The 16,135-nt window shown below is 39.2% G+C and overlaps 2 protein-coding genes across 3 annotated transcripts in view; one reads left to right on the forward strand and one right to left on the reverse strand.

Annotated features, from left to right (window-relative positions):
- The window catches only part of SLC30A6 (solute carrier family 30 member 6), a 15,525-nt gene extending 12,199 nt beyond the window's left edge, over positions 1-3,326 (forward strand). The window contains exon 13 of one of the 2 annotated variants that reach the window (XM_010177028.2): positions 2,121-3,326. In XM_010177028.2, coding sequence (XP_010175330.2) covers positions 2,121-2,618 — 498 coding nt within the window. In that variant the 3' untranslated portion in view covers positions 2,619-3,326. The remainder of the gene's footprint in view (positions 1-2,120) is intronic. The other variant, XM_029087233.1, reaches the window with a different exon arrangement.
- A 3,225-nt stretch (positions 3,327-6,551) lies between these two features.
- Positions 6,552-15,706, reverse strand: QPCT (glutaminyl-peptide cyclotransferase). The gene is made up of 6 exons (XM_010177027.2): positions 15,551-15,706; positions 13,198-13,479; positions 10,470-10,646; positions 9,494-9,593; positions 8,881-8,997; positions 6,552-6,792 (listed from the first exon to the last, which is right to left on the reverse strand). Exons 1-6 carry the CDS (start codon positions 15,623-15,625, stop codon positions 6,647-6,649), a joined length of 897 nt encoding a protein of 298 aa, XP_010175329.1. The 5' UTR covers positions 15,626-15,706; the 3' UTR covers positions 6,552-6,646.
- Between the last annotated feature and the right edge of the window lie 429 nt (positions 15,707-16,135).

Below are 16,135 nucleotides of genomic sequence, written 5' to 3' on the forward strand. Positions count from 1 at the left end.
CGCTCTTCCCCTTCAAGAAAGGTGTCTCCAGTTTGATGCCAGCATACCTGGTGCCATGTAGGTCATCCCATTATCAAAAAACCCAAAATTTTGCCGGTGACACCAGCCACAAAGCCATGTGTTTATAGATTGTATCCTTCTGTTCCTTCCAATGTCACTGCTTGCAACTGGAAGGAGAGAAGAAAAAACAACCTGCACCCCAGATTCTCTCACTAACTGTCCCAAGGCCCTGAAGTCTCTTGATTGCTCACAGACTACAAGTTGCAGCTTCCTCACTGCCCACCTGGAAAATCAGTAGTGGGTAGTCATCTGTGGACCTTACCAAGCCAGGAAGTTTCCTAGTGACGTCCTTAACCCAGGCTCTGGCGAGGCAGCAGACCTCCCTGTGAGTAGGGTCTACTCGGCATATTGGACCCTCTGTTCCCCTCAAAACAGAGTCACCTACAACGATAACCCTTCTTTTCTTCTTTGTGGATGTGGTTGCAATATGGGTGGTAGGCTTTTCTGACTGTGGAGACCCCTCTGGTATAGATTGCCCGTCATCCACATCCTCATTTGACTGTCCTTCCTCAACCAGAGCCTCATACCTGTTGTTCAGAGGCACCAGCAGGGGTGAGGTGGGCAAGGAGGGAGTCTGTCTGCTGCCCTGACCTTGAACTTGCTTCCATTCACTCTTCCATTTTGGCTTCTGCCTGACAGGCAGGATACAGACACCCCTTGGTCCTGGGTACTTTCTGTTGGATGCTCCCATTTCTGTTTCAAGGAGGACAGAGCCTGGCTCCACCAGTCTGTCTCTTGTTCAGCCAAGAACAAGATCTTATCTTCCCCTGGCCCTTTTATTTTTTAAAGCTTTGTTATTGATTAATACTATTTATGTACATCGCAGCCCTGGATTAAAGTGTGCGTTCTGCAACTGTAGAATTTCTTTTGTACTTTGAGGTTTTCTTCACTGCCAATAGAATATACATTTTTTCAAATGGTATGTTAAAGTAAATTGTCTCAGAGGAGGGGAAAAAGAAAGCTGTGAACCTTTAGATACCAAAGGTCTACAGTAGAGTTGGATGTTTTCAGCATTCCTAGGGGAAGGGGTGGGAAAAAACAACTACAGTTATGTACTGATATTCTGTAAGCTGAAAGAAATGAAGGCTTTTTTGTGATACAGTGATCATGCAGAACTCGGTTATTCCTGAGCTGATGCAAGCATGTTGTGACAGCCAGAAAATTAAGACTTTCTGAATTTTTCTTTACTCCTGAATTCTTTCAGTATGCTACCCTTCTTAAAAAAAAAAAGAAAAAGGCAGCAGCTCTGACTTGCTGATGTGAAAGTAGCTTTCAGTTTGCTATTCTGCCACCCAAAATACTGTATCACAGCATTGTTGGATTGATCACAGTTATTTACAAAACCTTTGTATGCATATTTACCCATTGGTGCCTTCCAGACTGCATTCCTGAGACCTGGATATGTTTCAGCTGCACCATCTAATGTAAAAATGGCTTATATAGCACAAGATGAGAACCATGTTCTTTATTAAATATGAACTGAAAAAGCACGTGAGGGGCTTTGTTTTGTGCCCTGTTCTCTTCTGCAGCAGTTCAAAGTTAAGGAGATGGTGTTACTGAGAGGAAGGCAGGGGCAGCCTGCAGTTATATGCACGTCCAGGAGAAGCTGGTCTGAGTTCCACAAGGGTCATTGCCTCTGTTCTTGCTAATGGTCCCGACTTGAGCGTGTCTGCCATGTGTGTTGTCTTCTTGCCTCTTCCAGCAGCACAGTGATGACACTTTTCCCCAAGTTTGGCATATGGAGTTTGTCCTCATTTTGTTCTTCCTTTGGGCCACTTTTTTGCCCAGCTGTTGCCTTTCCTTTCCTGCCATCACTTGTATTTTACAGTTTGATTTGAAGACTCGCTTTTCCTGACTGATGGTCTTGATACATTAATGAAAGATCAGAATGTATCCTAATTATGGAATTATTTAATAAGTGTCTCAATTTAGTCAGTAGTCTCCACTGCGACAGGTCTTTGCACAATTCTCTGCACGTTAACTTACCTCTTCTTGAATGCATGTGGAGAATCTTTACTGAAGTGACAGTTAACAGCTAACTTATTTTTCTCACTTTCTAGGCTGGATCAGTACATGTCCGAATTCGGAGAGATGCAAATGAACAAATGGTACTTGCCCATGTCACTAACAGATTATACACGTTGGTCTCTACCTTGACTGTTCAGATTTTCAAAGATGACTGGATCAGACCTACCTTATCATCTGTGCCTATTGCAAACAATATTTTGAACCTTTCGGATCATCACATTATTCCAATGCCATCTTTGAAAGCTGCTGATAATTTGGACCCTGTTACATCCACTCCAGCTAAGCCCAGCAGCCCACCGCCAGAATTTTCTTTTAATGCACCAGGGGAAAATGTGAGTCCAGTCATCCTTCTAAACACTCAGACAAGGCCCTATGGATTGGGCTTCAATCATGGATCCACACCCTACAGCAGCGTACTCAATCAAGGATTTGGAATACCAGGAACGGGAGCAACTCAAGGATTCAGAACTGGTTTTACAAATGTCCCAACCAGATATGGAACAAACGCTCGTGGTCATCCCCGACCATAATAAACACCATTATTTATTGTACTTAAGGGTATTGACTTAATTCTTTTATTACCCAATTTTTATAAACATTTGGAATGTCAGATCATTCTAAATGGCTGGGAACAAGTGCATTGTTCGTATTCATTAAATGGTTAAACTGCAGTTTGTTTCTTTGCATCAGCAGTAGCCTGTGTAATGCCACAAATATTTTCCAGCTTTATGATACTTTACAGGTAGTTTTTATAGAGCGTCTGTTTCTATTCAGCTTTTTATTCACTTTTCTTTATTTTCCCAAGAATGTATTGAGATATAGCACAACTCCATAAGAAAGTAAAATTCTGACCAGGTAGCATTTTTTTTTCCCTAATGAGATTTGCTTAGTGAATGCTGAATAGCTGGGAGAATAGGAAATTGCAGAAATAAAAATCCCAGGTTTTAGAGATGTTTTGATTGAGCCATCTTTTGTCAAAGTCACAATTAGTTCTTGGTTGCAAAATTCCATCAATATTCATATTGTGGCCATTGTGAAGACAATCTGGCATTTCAGATTCTAATTAATTTTGTGAGACCGTGTTTTTACATTTTTATTGATGCTTTTGTAGAAATTCAGATGGTTCAGCAACCATTTTCTAGTTGTAAGTATTCCATATTGATCTCTGATATTCCTTCCTTTTTGGTTTAACTGCAAAATTATTTAGCAATATCCTGGGAAATAAAAGATTTCAAACTGAAGATTTTACAAGCACCTCTTTTTTACAATTAACCCTACTTAAGATACAGAGCCGTTGGCTGTATTGTTTCTGAAGCCAGTATTTCATTTTTGACCATGGAAAGTATTCTCTGATTCAATTGTGACTTTGTATTTTCCCTCTTTGTATTTTTTTCTGTAGTTTCAGGGGAAAGAATATCTATTTATATGCCTGGTTTATATCCAGAGTACAGGTCAGTGATCACTGACAGTTCTTCAAGTCGTTGCTGGAGTGCTTAACCTTTGGGGCACACTTGGAACAAGACTGCCTAACGTGTCTCTGCTTTTGCATTATCGTTCTACTGTACATCTAGAAGCCCATATTTCTTCAAGGCCTTTCTCAGAGAGCTCTTCCCTCTGACTGCTGTCTTTTTCTTCACTGCTCTGATAACAGGGAAAGGCCTTTTAGAAATACTTAATTTTTTTTTCCTGTTCTTGTGTGCAGTATGTGTCTTTTAATTCCCTGGCCAATGCCTCCTCTGCATCTCTTGGCTGTTGAGGAATGGGTTGCCCATTCCTGTTGTTTCACTTGCAACTCAGGGTGCTATATATTGGCTTCCACCTTGTTAACCTGTATACTAAGTCAGTCTCTCCATTTGTCCAGGGTGGTTATATGAAGCTGTAGTATCTCAGGGACTCCAAAGATATTAATGTTACCTGAAGATAATGGGTTCAATAGAGAAATCTTTCTTTTGTAGGACTGAGTTGAGAAAAAGCAGCCTTCATTTGAATTTTCAAGATCTGTGGCCTCTTCACAGTGGCTGAGGATTTCTTTTTCTGCATAAGGACATTGCTTCTCCCCCCCCACCCCGCCTCCACTGCCTGTGTTTCTTGATCAGATGCATGGAGGAGGGAGGGTGTCACTCTTGCAAACAAAGCAAGGTGACCTTCTGCGTGATGGTATCTTGCCAGGATGTCTTAGGCTGAGGTTAGCGTCCACACTGCCACTGGTGTACAGTCCATGTAAGCTATGAGTAGGGAATCTAGTTCTGTACTTCATTTGCAGCAGGAGTAACAGTTTCATTGCTGTGTTAGAAAATGTAATGGCCTGGAAAACTTGGGTTTAAAGAGTGCAATGAACTTGTAGCGATTAGCAATGTTTCTGTGAGGTCAGTCTTAGCTCAGTAATCACCTTTGTTTCATTGCTCTGTCTTCATGTGTAGTGTATTACATGTGCCATTGCTGGATGGAAGTTGACTGAAGTACAGAACACTCGATTCTCTGTACCTCCTGGGTGCTGAACTAGACTGCCGTCTCTACAGCATCTGCAACACCTTAGAGCCAGCAGAATGTTTACAATATACTACTCTCATGTGGCCTATTTGAGAATTGTTCCTTACTCCAATTTCATAACCGAACCCTTGTCCTTTTTCTGACACTTTAAATACATTGTATTATATTGATTGCATGCCTACTTGTTTTTAGTAGAAAATTAAAGCTCCATTTTATTAAAAAATGAAGCTGATCTCTGATTTAAAATGAGAAGGGAGAATGAGAATCCCAGAATTCTGAGTGCAATATAATCACTTTAACAAAATTATTTTTGGAGTGATTGTTTACAATATATATCATATGTGCAGATGATAAAGATTCTTCTAGAGAGCAGAACAGCTTTTTAGCTGCTTTATTGTTATGAATATATTAAGAATATTTGTTAAATCAGCACAGAGTAAAATGTCTCCTTTTATATGAGGAAAATAAAATCAGTATCATCCTTAAATGACAAGGAAAAAGTGGTAATTTGTGTACAAGATTTTATAGTTATCTTTATATATATTGATTGATTGTTTAAGTGATGCTCTCGGGTGATACTTCAATCTCAATGAGCAGATGTGTGAAACTTCAGAACTGTTTTGCTGGGTCTGCTACCAGTGTAGACCGGGGTCCTTGTACTAATTCTACAGAAAGCATTTTTCCTGCATTTTGTCTTTTCTAATTGTATTTTGCTGATAGGTGGTCACAATCTAAATGTTTCTTTGAAATGTGGTGAATAAGAATTGCTAATTCATATCGTTTTCATTCCTAGTGACAGGAATGCTGCCCAGCTAGAGAACAAAAGAGAACCGGTAGTCGCTCTCCTGTCTGTCTGCCAGAGGATTTGGCATTGCTACTCCCTTAACTTGTTCCAACTGTGATTGTGTAGGATCGCCTCACTTGTAGGTAAATGCATCAAGCTTTAGGGAATTTGAGGGGTACGCACATTCCAGACTGCATTTTTGCCAAAGTGTTATACTAAATTTATTGAATAATTCCAGTAAGGAATGTAAAAGCACAGAGTTCTTAAACCGGGGAGTATCTTTTTCTGATACAGGCTATGGCTTGTCCTTACTTTTTGATGCTTAAACTGTCTTCTTGCTTCTGACTCTCAAACTTATTTTACTCCTGATAGATAGTGCTTTGCCTTTAAAATATTTTTTATATAAAACTATAGTTTCCAAAGTGGTTGCTTTTCTAGTATGACTGCTCCTGATATAATCTGTATTAAAAACAGCAGGTATTTTGTTTTTTATTTTGGGTCAAATTGTGAATGATTCTCACATGAATGAATAGCGTGTGCTGGGGCGCTGCTCCCACACACCATCTGCTCTTCTGTTTGTATCTGCTCTGTTGCAGTCAAAGCATGATGGAAACCCCCACATACCTTCCTTCCATCTCCCCACCACCCTTCTCTATCAAAAAGTTACCTAGCGACAGGGATAAAACTGTATTTGGGTTGTTTTTCTGTTTCCTGGTGGCCTGCTGTCTGTGGACAAGAGCCCTTGCAGCTCTCCTTGTAAGGGAAGGAGGAGAGGGAGCAGAGAAGATTAAAAAACCCTTCTGTGTGTCAGGAGTTCTAGCAACTCATTTCTGGATGAGGTGGTTTAGTTCAACCCAAAGCAGAAGTTTGTTCTAATGTGATTTTTGCCTCTTTCGATAGTGTGGTATGAATTCCCATTGCTGAGCACTGCAAAAGTTGGTCACACCTTGTAAAAACTGTAGTTAACACTAAAGTTGGGAGGCATTCTCTCCTGGGATCTTAATATGTCACATAGAACAGTGATAACAATCTGGAAGAATTCTGGGTTTTTTTTTTATTCAGAGGTAAGACACAGAAAGATCAAATTCTTTCTAGGCTGGAACTAATTCTTATTTAATGCTACATGGAACATGGGCCCAGGAACAGCTGAATCAATACTCAGTCTAGCAAGAGCTATCATTGTATTTTTCTTCGCTGTAGTGCTCTCCAATGCCATTAAATTGCAAATGTGAAGGTGGGCAAACAGTACTTAGAATGGAGTAGGATTTGTTGCCATTTTGTCTGTCACAGGTGTAGATATTCCAGTACAAACACTTGCAGGATTTTGCTGAGATTGTCAATAGTGGTCTCGTCGAGGTTTTCTTCTGTATCCTCCATGGTATGCCATACTGCAGGAAAAGGGGATGGAATCAGGTGTAGAACTGGAACCCCTAAAAGGAGGAAAGAGAAATTTGTAGAAGAAATATTAGAGGTGTTCTGTTAAGGCAACTGATACGTTGCCATTTAGTAATACAGTGAGGTCACTACTCAATAAGCTTACTTTTTAGAGGAGTGTGGGTCACTTCAGCTTCCTTTTACCTTCTCTTTTTTTGAAGCCCATGACTGCAGCCCATCCATTTCATTGTGTGCTACCTAAAATTGGCACCTTCGTTTCCTTTGAGTACTTTAACCTTGTTTTGGTTTTGGTTTTGGTTTTTTAAGGCATCTGTAGCTAGGAGTTTTAACTGTGATACTTGCTTTTTCTTTTAGAGACCTTTTGCATTGTAGTTTTTGATACTGTGTTTAGGAGCTACAGAAGGGCAGAGAAACCACTGCAGCTCCCCAGACTGAAAACTGATTACCATGTTCTTGTGACAGTGTTAAGATTGAGCACTTTTTGAAGCATTTTTTTAGTCCTCTCCATAAATGGTAAAATAGGGTGTCTGTATTTTTACTCTGTTAAATAGAATCACTGTTATCCTCAGGTAAAAGAACTTCCACTTGAAAGGATCTGTGTAACTGTATGTTTGTGTGTGTGTGTATATGTATGTCAAGCCATGTTTACATACTGCAACTTTTAGGTAAAAGAGGAGTTAAGTCAGTCTTCTGCTTCCTGATTGCTTTTTGGGGGAAGCATTGTTTCTTTCCAGCCTCTTTCCGGTTTTCCTGCTTTTCCTTTCTCATTTTTCAGCTGCATACCACTAAGGGATCTGTTTTTTTCACTCAGTGTTAATCACGTTATTAGAAAAGGTTTTGAGGTGCAGACATTGTTTTCCCCATCAGCTTCTCCCACTTAGGATCTCTGATATCACCAGACATGCATATGATGGCTGTGTTGGTTTTGTTGGACCTGGGCCCTGCCTTGGTGTGAAAAAGATTCATGGAGTTGAAGAGCCATTGAGCAGGAGACAGTAGCCATAGCTCAGTGAAGAGAGCACTCACTTAGAAGTGGAGGTGTAGCTGCTCTTGTGCCTGATTCCAGAGCTGTGCCTGCATTTTACATTACTCAGTAGTTAACAGAGCATAAGCAATGGTAAAATTAGGAGCTGGATATGAAGATACCTCCCTCCTCACTGAACTTGTGTTACATTCCTTTTTGGTTAACCCTTCTCTAGCAATACGACTCTTGTAGGCCTTGCTGTACAGTGGACAAATTCAATCAGGAGAATTTACTGTATCTCCTACCTTTCTTTGGCCCACCTTAGTTCTGAAGATGGTCTGCTGTGTGCTTGAAGCAAGAAGGACATCAAATCCACATCTTGACCTTGGACAAGTGCTTTAATCACTGACCTGTAGCTTGACAAGGTGGCAGCAGTAGTACAACTGCTTTCCCTTTCTTTGGTTGTATCCCAAAGGAAAAGAATTAGCACAGTCGGAGGCCATGGCATAGGTGTCTGCCAGAAGAGATGCTTAGGTAGGGAATCCCAGTTTCAGGTTTGTGCCTAATTCCAGGAGGGATTTCAGGCACATTGTGTCCCTTGCTATTTCTGCTGGTTACTCTATGTATCTTTTGCAACCCTCAAGCTGTGATATCTCCGTTCTCTTCAGTGAATGAGGATGTCTAATTTGAGTATGTGAGTTTTTGCAGGAGTTGGTGCCTCCAAATCTAAACAGGCAATAGTGAGCATTACCCGAACTTGGACAACAGATCTTTAGCAATTTTTGTAGTCTTTGAAGATAAGACCTTTGAGTTTTTCACTGCTCCTAGAAATAGTAACTAGCTGGCTAGTGTGATATGTAGTGATACCCACTGGATCAGAGTTGCTTATCTTTGTAGGAGACTACTGCTGACAGAAATTTCCATTATCTCTGTGCCATTTGAGTTGTTTTTGTGCAAAATGACAATGGGTATCTTTTATTGTTGCTCTTGTTCGGGTGTGTTTTTCTAAGCTGTGACTCTTGGCCTGCATAAAGTTGGATTTGGAAGCCTCAAGGTGGGGCCAGTAAGCTTGAAAAATGCGATCATATGCACTTGCTTACTCACTAAATGATGCATTTGATACTGAACTTATACTTGAAAATATAAGAGCTTCCGGTACCTCTTAATAAAAACGGAATGTGGTCATCTTCAACCAAGCCTCGATGTAAAGTAGTCTGGAAATACTGCCTTTCAACAAGATGGTTCTTCAACAGATTCATGTTGTGTAGCTCTTGCTCTGTAATTCACAATGAAGGTGATTATTACAACTTTTGGACAATATGAGGCATGTTAGCATGTTAGCACATTTGAATTATTTTTTTACTCACATGGAAGCTTTTTCCATCTAAGAAGAAAAGGGAGTTGGTGACTGTCTTTTGCATTTGTTTACTACTTAGAACACCTCAAGATTGGTGTTGTTACTGTCATTTTACAGAAGTGAGAACTAAAACACAGAAGTGACGTGGTTCCCAAGAGCTGCAGAGTGACAATCAGTAACAGAATCTGTTTCATGGTTTTCCAAGTGTCTGAGAATCTTCCTCAGTTATTTTATTAATTATATATTGAAATCTTAGTATAGGTTTAAGATGCATCAAATTTAACATTTACATTATTAAATATTATAACTGTAAACCAGAAAAGCAATCTAAAAATCTGATTTACAGGACTTAATTCATTCAGAAACTACACACTAAATTTTCAAATTCATCAAAAGCCCAGGCCCCTCTCCTTACCAATTGCTTGAAGCCTCTGAAACCATCGAATAGTGTTTGGAAAATAATTGGGAAAGACTGGGTTTGGTGCACCAATTAAATCCAGTAGTATGAGCAGGTCCTACAGAAGAAAGAATTTTTAATATAGAATTCGTAACATTACTTCAGCACTATCAACAGCAGCAATGAAACCTCTTGGTTCCTTGGTATAGGTCATGCCTAGGTCTTTGATAGCTCTGGCCAAAGATTTGGCTTTTCTACCATGATGCCTGAGGAAAACTTATGAGCAGAACCCAATTCCAGTATGTTGCATTTTGCTGTCTTTCGGAGGAGGAAAAAGGCAGGCTGTTTCTCTGTTCCTCCAGCTGAAGGAGACTGCATCTCTTTGTTTGCAGTTTGTGTGTTATATCCCTTTAAAAGAAAAACTATAGTAGGTGGGGAGAAAGAAGAGGAAATTGCTTCTTCCCTGGAGAACAACAAAGTCTGTCAAGGGAAAGACATTTTATGAGTCACAAGATACAGTGACAGAAGAAAAGTGTCTCAGCAGTGAGTAGGGAAACTAGGAGGCAGCAGGGAGAAGGGAGCAGACAACTAGAATGTCAGTAGGAATCACAGGGAAGCCGAGAGCTTGCTGTAGCTTAGCGCTGAGCTAGGGGAGATGTGTTTATAGACAGATATGGTGTGTGCTCTTTCTTGATTGCTTTGAATTCTCTCTCTTGAAGAAGGTGAGTATCCTAGTTTATATTCTAATAAATTAGTGTATTTTGATTTTTCTGTGACTCCTCATAATACTTGCATGAAAAAGGTCTAAGCAGGTTCATCTGAAAAGCTCTTGCCAACTCTCTGTGTTATCACATCTCATAAATTTTCCACAAGCCTGTTTCTTTAACTTTGGTTGTGTTCATGGTTTCTTGGAAGTTTGCCCAATGACTTACTAATTAAATATGTAAAAAAATGCAATTTACTATTTCTCATTAGGGAGGTGAAAGCCACTTACTATGCCCTGCAGCTGATTTGTCATTGTTGAACCAGGTGGATGTGGAGTAGATACCATTTTTTGAGCTAAGTGTTGAGATCCATACAGGGAATCGGAAGGGGACCACTGGACAAAGGCTTCTTCACCATCAAAAAAAATGAGCTGAAGTGAAAGGTCTGGTCTTGACGTTGAGCTGGTCTGTTGGAAGAAGTTAAAAGTAACATAACTGATTCTGCCAGAATATTCAATAAAGGACAAATGCTGTAGTCATATAAGCAACATCAGCAGGTACCCTGTGCAAACCTCCCATGGCTGTTAAATACGCGTTATGGTGTAACAGTGGTAGTGATCAGTCATTATTCTTTATCTAGCACAGTGACACGTTCTCCAGTCTGGTATCGTTTTGGTTCTGGTTAAAGGTTTATTTTCTGACTTCAGTGGGCATAGGCTGAGTATGTTGAGACAGGTCTGCAAAACCAGGTAGCAGAAACATCATCTCAAATAATGAGAAGACGTGTCAGCAACAACACCTGATGTGAGTGCTAATCTTATTACTTGATAGTGCCACAAAGGAGTAATATCTCTGCTACAGTTGTGCATTAGTGGAGGTGAATTATTTATTTTAAAGTTAATGAATTATGTATTTTAAAGCAGTCAGTCATGAGAAGAATGACCTTTTTTTTTCCTTCAGAGGGACTCGCAACCACCCAGGCAACTTTACCCTAAACCAAAGCACAGAGAGTGGAGTAGATACGCCCTTCCCTTTCAACAACCAAAAATATCACAGCACTAAAAACCGAGAATATGTATGATTAATGTATTTAATCATAAAAGACATCTGTGTGAAATTTCATCCCAATGTAGAAGGGGCCTTTCTTCTGTCTGTGTTTGCTAACTGAAGCCCTGTTTGCGCTGGTGGCGTTTCCTAATAATCCATGGCTAAACTCAGTTCAGTTCTGCTCTATGAACAGTTCTGGGAACTGCAGTCTTGGCAGTTGCCATAAATATTTTAACCCCTCTATGAACTAATGTTACTTCAAGTGAAATTTCATGATGTGGTTAAAAAGGTGGGGTCACCAGCAACAGTCATGTCCTGTATGGGCTACAACTCCCAGCTAGCTGGAGCTGATCCAATATAAACAGTAGTGGAAAGCTTCTATAAAATGTCACTCACGTAGGCAAAGTGATATTGATTATGCTCACAGTGATATATGGATTTCTCTAATGGCAATGCTTTGTCCTTTGTCCTTTGCACAGGACAGAGCTCTTTTGATAGCAGTCATTTTGCTTTACATTCTGGAGGAAACTATTAATGCCATTTGAATTTTAGAAAGTAGTATTTGTAATTATTATTATTATTATTACTGTTTAACACATTACCAGGTCTGAATAGTGTACAGACATGTCTTTGCCCTTTAATTTTAAACTTACTCTTTTTAACTGGAGAAACATCAAGATAAAAATCACAGCTTCAAGTCAAAGTATAAATAGATTTGGCTGAAAACATAACAAAGTCTGTTATGCTACTGCAAGCAGAGCAAAAAGGTCATAGCTAATGTATTGAGCAGATGGATCCCAAAGTGTATTTTGTCAACGGACTGTACCAGTGGTAGCCTGTGCAAAGTACTGAGATGGCCTTTTGTAGAATGCTGTCATCTTACACAATAAAACAATTTAATCAAAAAATGATGTATTACTTGCAAAAAATTCCAATTTTTAAGTCAGTGTGTAGGCTATTCCATAAATAACCATCAGGCAAATTTATTCTAAATGAAGCTTCTAAATGAAGGCATATGTATTACAGGAGTGTTTTGTTTTGTGGTTAAAAACATCAGCATATTCTTAATCTTACAATTCTTAAATCTTCTGATGTCAGAAGGCACCAAATCAGTTTCTAGAAACAACTGCCAACAAATAATCTTAATACCTGCGCTGTGTGTATTCCTGACACTTTGTAAAGCATTTGAGGACCTTTTCCTGTGAAAGCTGTTAGTGTATGAGAAGTATTTTTCTGTAAATACTGTATCCTGAACCAGTAGATGGCACCCATGAATCTGTAATCCTACGAGCTTTTAGAGTTTGTAGAATTAACAGATTTTTGTGCCTAGCAATGGCAGCACTGTGAAGCAGATTTTCATAGCATAGGCAACACAGACTGATAGCATTATACTATTACATGACTGTTTTCCTGTACTCAGCCATCACTTGTTTCATAAATAAACTACTCAAATTGATAAAGGAAAACAAGAAGAAAAGCTTGAAATTGTTATGGGATAGAGGGACATGAATGTGACTCCCCTGTGCAGCTGTTAGTTCATCTGTCTCCCAAAACAGAATACAACTGAGAGATTTCAGAAAGCAACAAAACTTTGTCAATGGCCCTGGATGTTACTGGATATAGTAGGAGCTTCTGAGTAGGGTTCTGTGCCTTTTAGATAGAAAGTAGGATTATATCTCACTGAGTCTATGAAACATGTATTATTCATGTATAAATTGTTATTTTTACATAGTATATATTTATTAGATAATATTTAGATAAACATCCTTTGCATAAGAAGTTTTAATATGATAATGTAGTTTAAAGCAGTAGATAACAGATCTCTGTTCTGTTCTTCTTGAAGTCAATGGGAGTTTTATTACAGACACAGCAATCAGCAGATCAGGCACGCAGGCTGTGGGAGAGAACATGGAAGCGCCCTAAGGCCTGTTGCTATTGCAAAAACAAATTAAAATGAAACAAGCAAACTACCTTGATTAATTGAAGCTTGTTATCCAGGGCGCGTGCCAGCTCCAGTATCATAGCACAAGGCACAGCTGAATCAGTTGCTCCTACAAACACTCTCTCCTGCCACTGTTGTCCAAAGAATTTTGAGTCGTAGTGGCAAGCAAGTACTAGATGGCGTTTTGCAGAGGGGTTGAGAGTACTGATAATATTTGAAAATGTTTGATATCCATATGGTGTGTATCTCTGAAATGTATCTTCTTCGATTTCCCAACCAGCCTGTAATCTTTGAAGACGGTGCTTGATGTGCTGCAATTAAAAAAAAAAAATAATTAATATTGCTTGCCTTCAGAAAGATGTTGCAGACAGACTGTCATTAGCTAATTAATAGTGGCACTTATTTCTGTAAGTTCATGGTATTTTTCAAAGATGAATTTTATAGCAAAAAATGTAATGTCACTATATAAAGTAAGCAACATCTTTCCTATCTTAGCTTCTGACTGGCTTGCTTGCTTTTCATTTCTCCCTTTTGTCTCTTGTCTTTGGAGTCTGAGGGTGCTTTGAATGATTGCTCATTAATATGACACATTAAGATCTTAATCTCTGAAGTTTCCAGGCCAGTGTTTTTTTCCAGGTATAACCAGGATAGATGTAATGTTTACCTCTTTGAATCTAAACTCAGTTGTGTCATTAAATTAAATGTCAAAACTGGCTACAGAGAACTTGTTGTGGCTGTTTTGACTATTACCACGCACAGATGCCACAGCAATATTATAAAAAAATGCTGCTTGGTTTTTTTTTTTAACTTCTATGAGAATTCTGCCTTTCAAGCTGCATAAGTTGTTTACAGGGCTGTAAGAGACAGTCTCCAATTCATTTAAATTAAAGAAAGAATTAAACACTTGAAAATAATCTTTTAAAAACTAAATCGGGTAAGTGTAGCTCATGTAAAGATAAAAATGAACACAGTAAATTATAAAAGAGATTATTCATTTTAGGTAACTTCCTGGCTAAAGAGAACACCTCTTAACAACCACAGTTATACTTAGTACAGAGTTCTGGCTAACTTACTAGAGGGCCATCTCTGTTGAGCAACTCATTTTTATGAGTCCCTAGAGTGCTTCTTCAAGGCAGATTCCTCTCTCTTTAAATAAACATTAGGAAAAGCCTCTAAGGGGAAAAAAGAAAATAGACTTTGAAGACTTGTCCTGCTCTTAGTGAAGTCAGTGGGAATATTGCCATTAATTTTAGTGCTAGAACAAACTTCCATTTTGTTTGTGGTCACCCTCTGAAAGCTTTTATGGCGTATGGTCTCTTTGCTATCTGTAGGCTGAGCAAAGGGTGTCTGTTATGGATTAAGAGGAATATATAAGCCTGGATGGAGTTCTTCGGTGTTCAGTAGCTGTGACTGGCACTAGCCTTCTCCCTTAAAGTAGTCTGATGCATTTTCTGTGTCTTAACAAATAAATATCATCCATTTCAAACTCCGTGTGCTCTGACAATGGGGGACTCATCTCTTTTTCCTTTGGTGGAGCTCTACTTTAGTACGTGCTGTTACCTTGTAACAGGATGATCCTGTTTTGAGTATGATTTGTGCTTTTCTAGCCTAGGCTTAGCTATTTTTTAGTTTTTCTCACTTTTTCCCCTTCCATTTGGCTGCCCTCCAGGGTATCACTAGAGAAACCACAAAACTAAATCAAGAGACACATGTGTGCACGCACATACAAAGCATAAAAAACCAGCATTTTTCCAGTCGACCAGTTGCAGAGTGGCAAATAAACTTACTGTAGGTAGGGGTATCTTGGGGCTGCTGAGTCACTGCCTAAAGGGTAGATGAAGGCTAGTGCTGCCCTTAAACCAGTGCTGTGCTTTGTCATGTCGACCATCCAGCCTGCCTGCCAGTTTGGGCCCCTCTGATCCCTGTTCGTGTTGATAACACCCATCTGAGGCAACACTACAGGGGAGTGTAACAGCACAGGACCTCTCCAAAAAAGGGGGGGAGGGGGGAGGAGTATTATTTCTTTCATCCCCGTGTAGGGTCCCAGGGGGTTTCAACCACTGGCCAAAAAGCCTGTGCATGTGAGGAAAAGGACAAATGTTATGTTGCACTTTGGGTACCAAACCTGAGATGAGCTTTTTAATTTTTAAAAAAATTAAATAAATAATAGGGTTTTTTTTTCTATCATGCTATACAGTCCTGGAAAATAATGTCAGCTAAAGTGCAAGCTGTGTCATGTAGGCTTTATGCAGTCTAGACCTGAACAATGAAAGAGTTCGTCCTACCAAATGAAAGGAATGTGTCTGTCCCTTTAGTGGTCACTAAAGGCACTACCAAAATATAAAAGATGTTCTTAGAGGTTTTCAAGAAATGTTGTCTTACCTGTCGTACAACGTAATTTCCTGGAGATCCTGGGTATCTTTCTATCAGGATAGGGCGCAAATCATTCTCCCACATTTCGGAAACATCTGTGTTAGCTGCTATTTTTTGAATAGCGTCAGAATGTAAAATTCTTGGTTGGTGAGAATACTGTAGAAAGGAGAAAAAGGGAAAGATTGCTATAGCTATTGCTAGACTTTTTTAACCATAGTTTTCTTCTAAATTGCAGTAAATGTGATATATTGTGCTATTTCAATTTAGTGACAACAAAATTTAATCTTAAGAAAAGCTTTTCTCTCAGAAAATATTGATACGTTAAAGTTCTGTGGGTTCTGTAGCTTTGATTTCCATGCAAAATGTACTAGTATTAAAAATAAGTGAGAAATTTTTATCTACCAGCTAGCCATAAAAACTCAACCCATGACTGGGCTCTCTCTTTTCTAATATTTTGATTCTACATATATAGTCATGTCTGCAACCATGTCACCTTCAAATGAGGTTTCCACTGGGACAAACACCAGAAGCTTTGTTCTAGTAGTAATATTTAGCTTTACTCTGTGCCTACATTGAGATGCAGGACTGCAAAGA

The sequence above is a fragment of the Antrostomus carolinensis genome, unplaced genomic scaffold (genome assembly GCF_000700745.2).
Source record: "Antrostomus carolinensis isolate BGI_N321 unplaced genomic scaffold, ASM70074v2 scaffold35611, whole genome shotgun sequence".
NCBI lineage: Eukaryota > Metazoa > Chordata > Aves > Caprimulgiformes > Caprimulgidae > Antrostomus > Antrostomus carolinensis.

Excerpts from the sequence above, each read along its gene's own strand:
- QPCT (XM_010177027.2), bottom strand. The coding sequence starts at position 15,625 with ATGTGGGAGAATGATTTGCGCCCTATCCTGATAGAAAGATACCCAGGA. Across the intron at positions 13,480-15,550 it reads GAAATTACGTTGTACGACAG|CACATCAAGCACCGTCTTCA; the intron begins GTAAGACAACAT and ends TTTTAATTGCAG. Across the intron at positions 8,998-9,493 it reads TCAGAGGCTTCAAGCAATTG|AGCAAGAGCTACACAACATG; the intron begins GTAAGGAGAGGG and ends TGTGAATTACAG.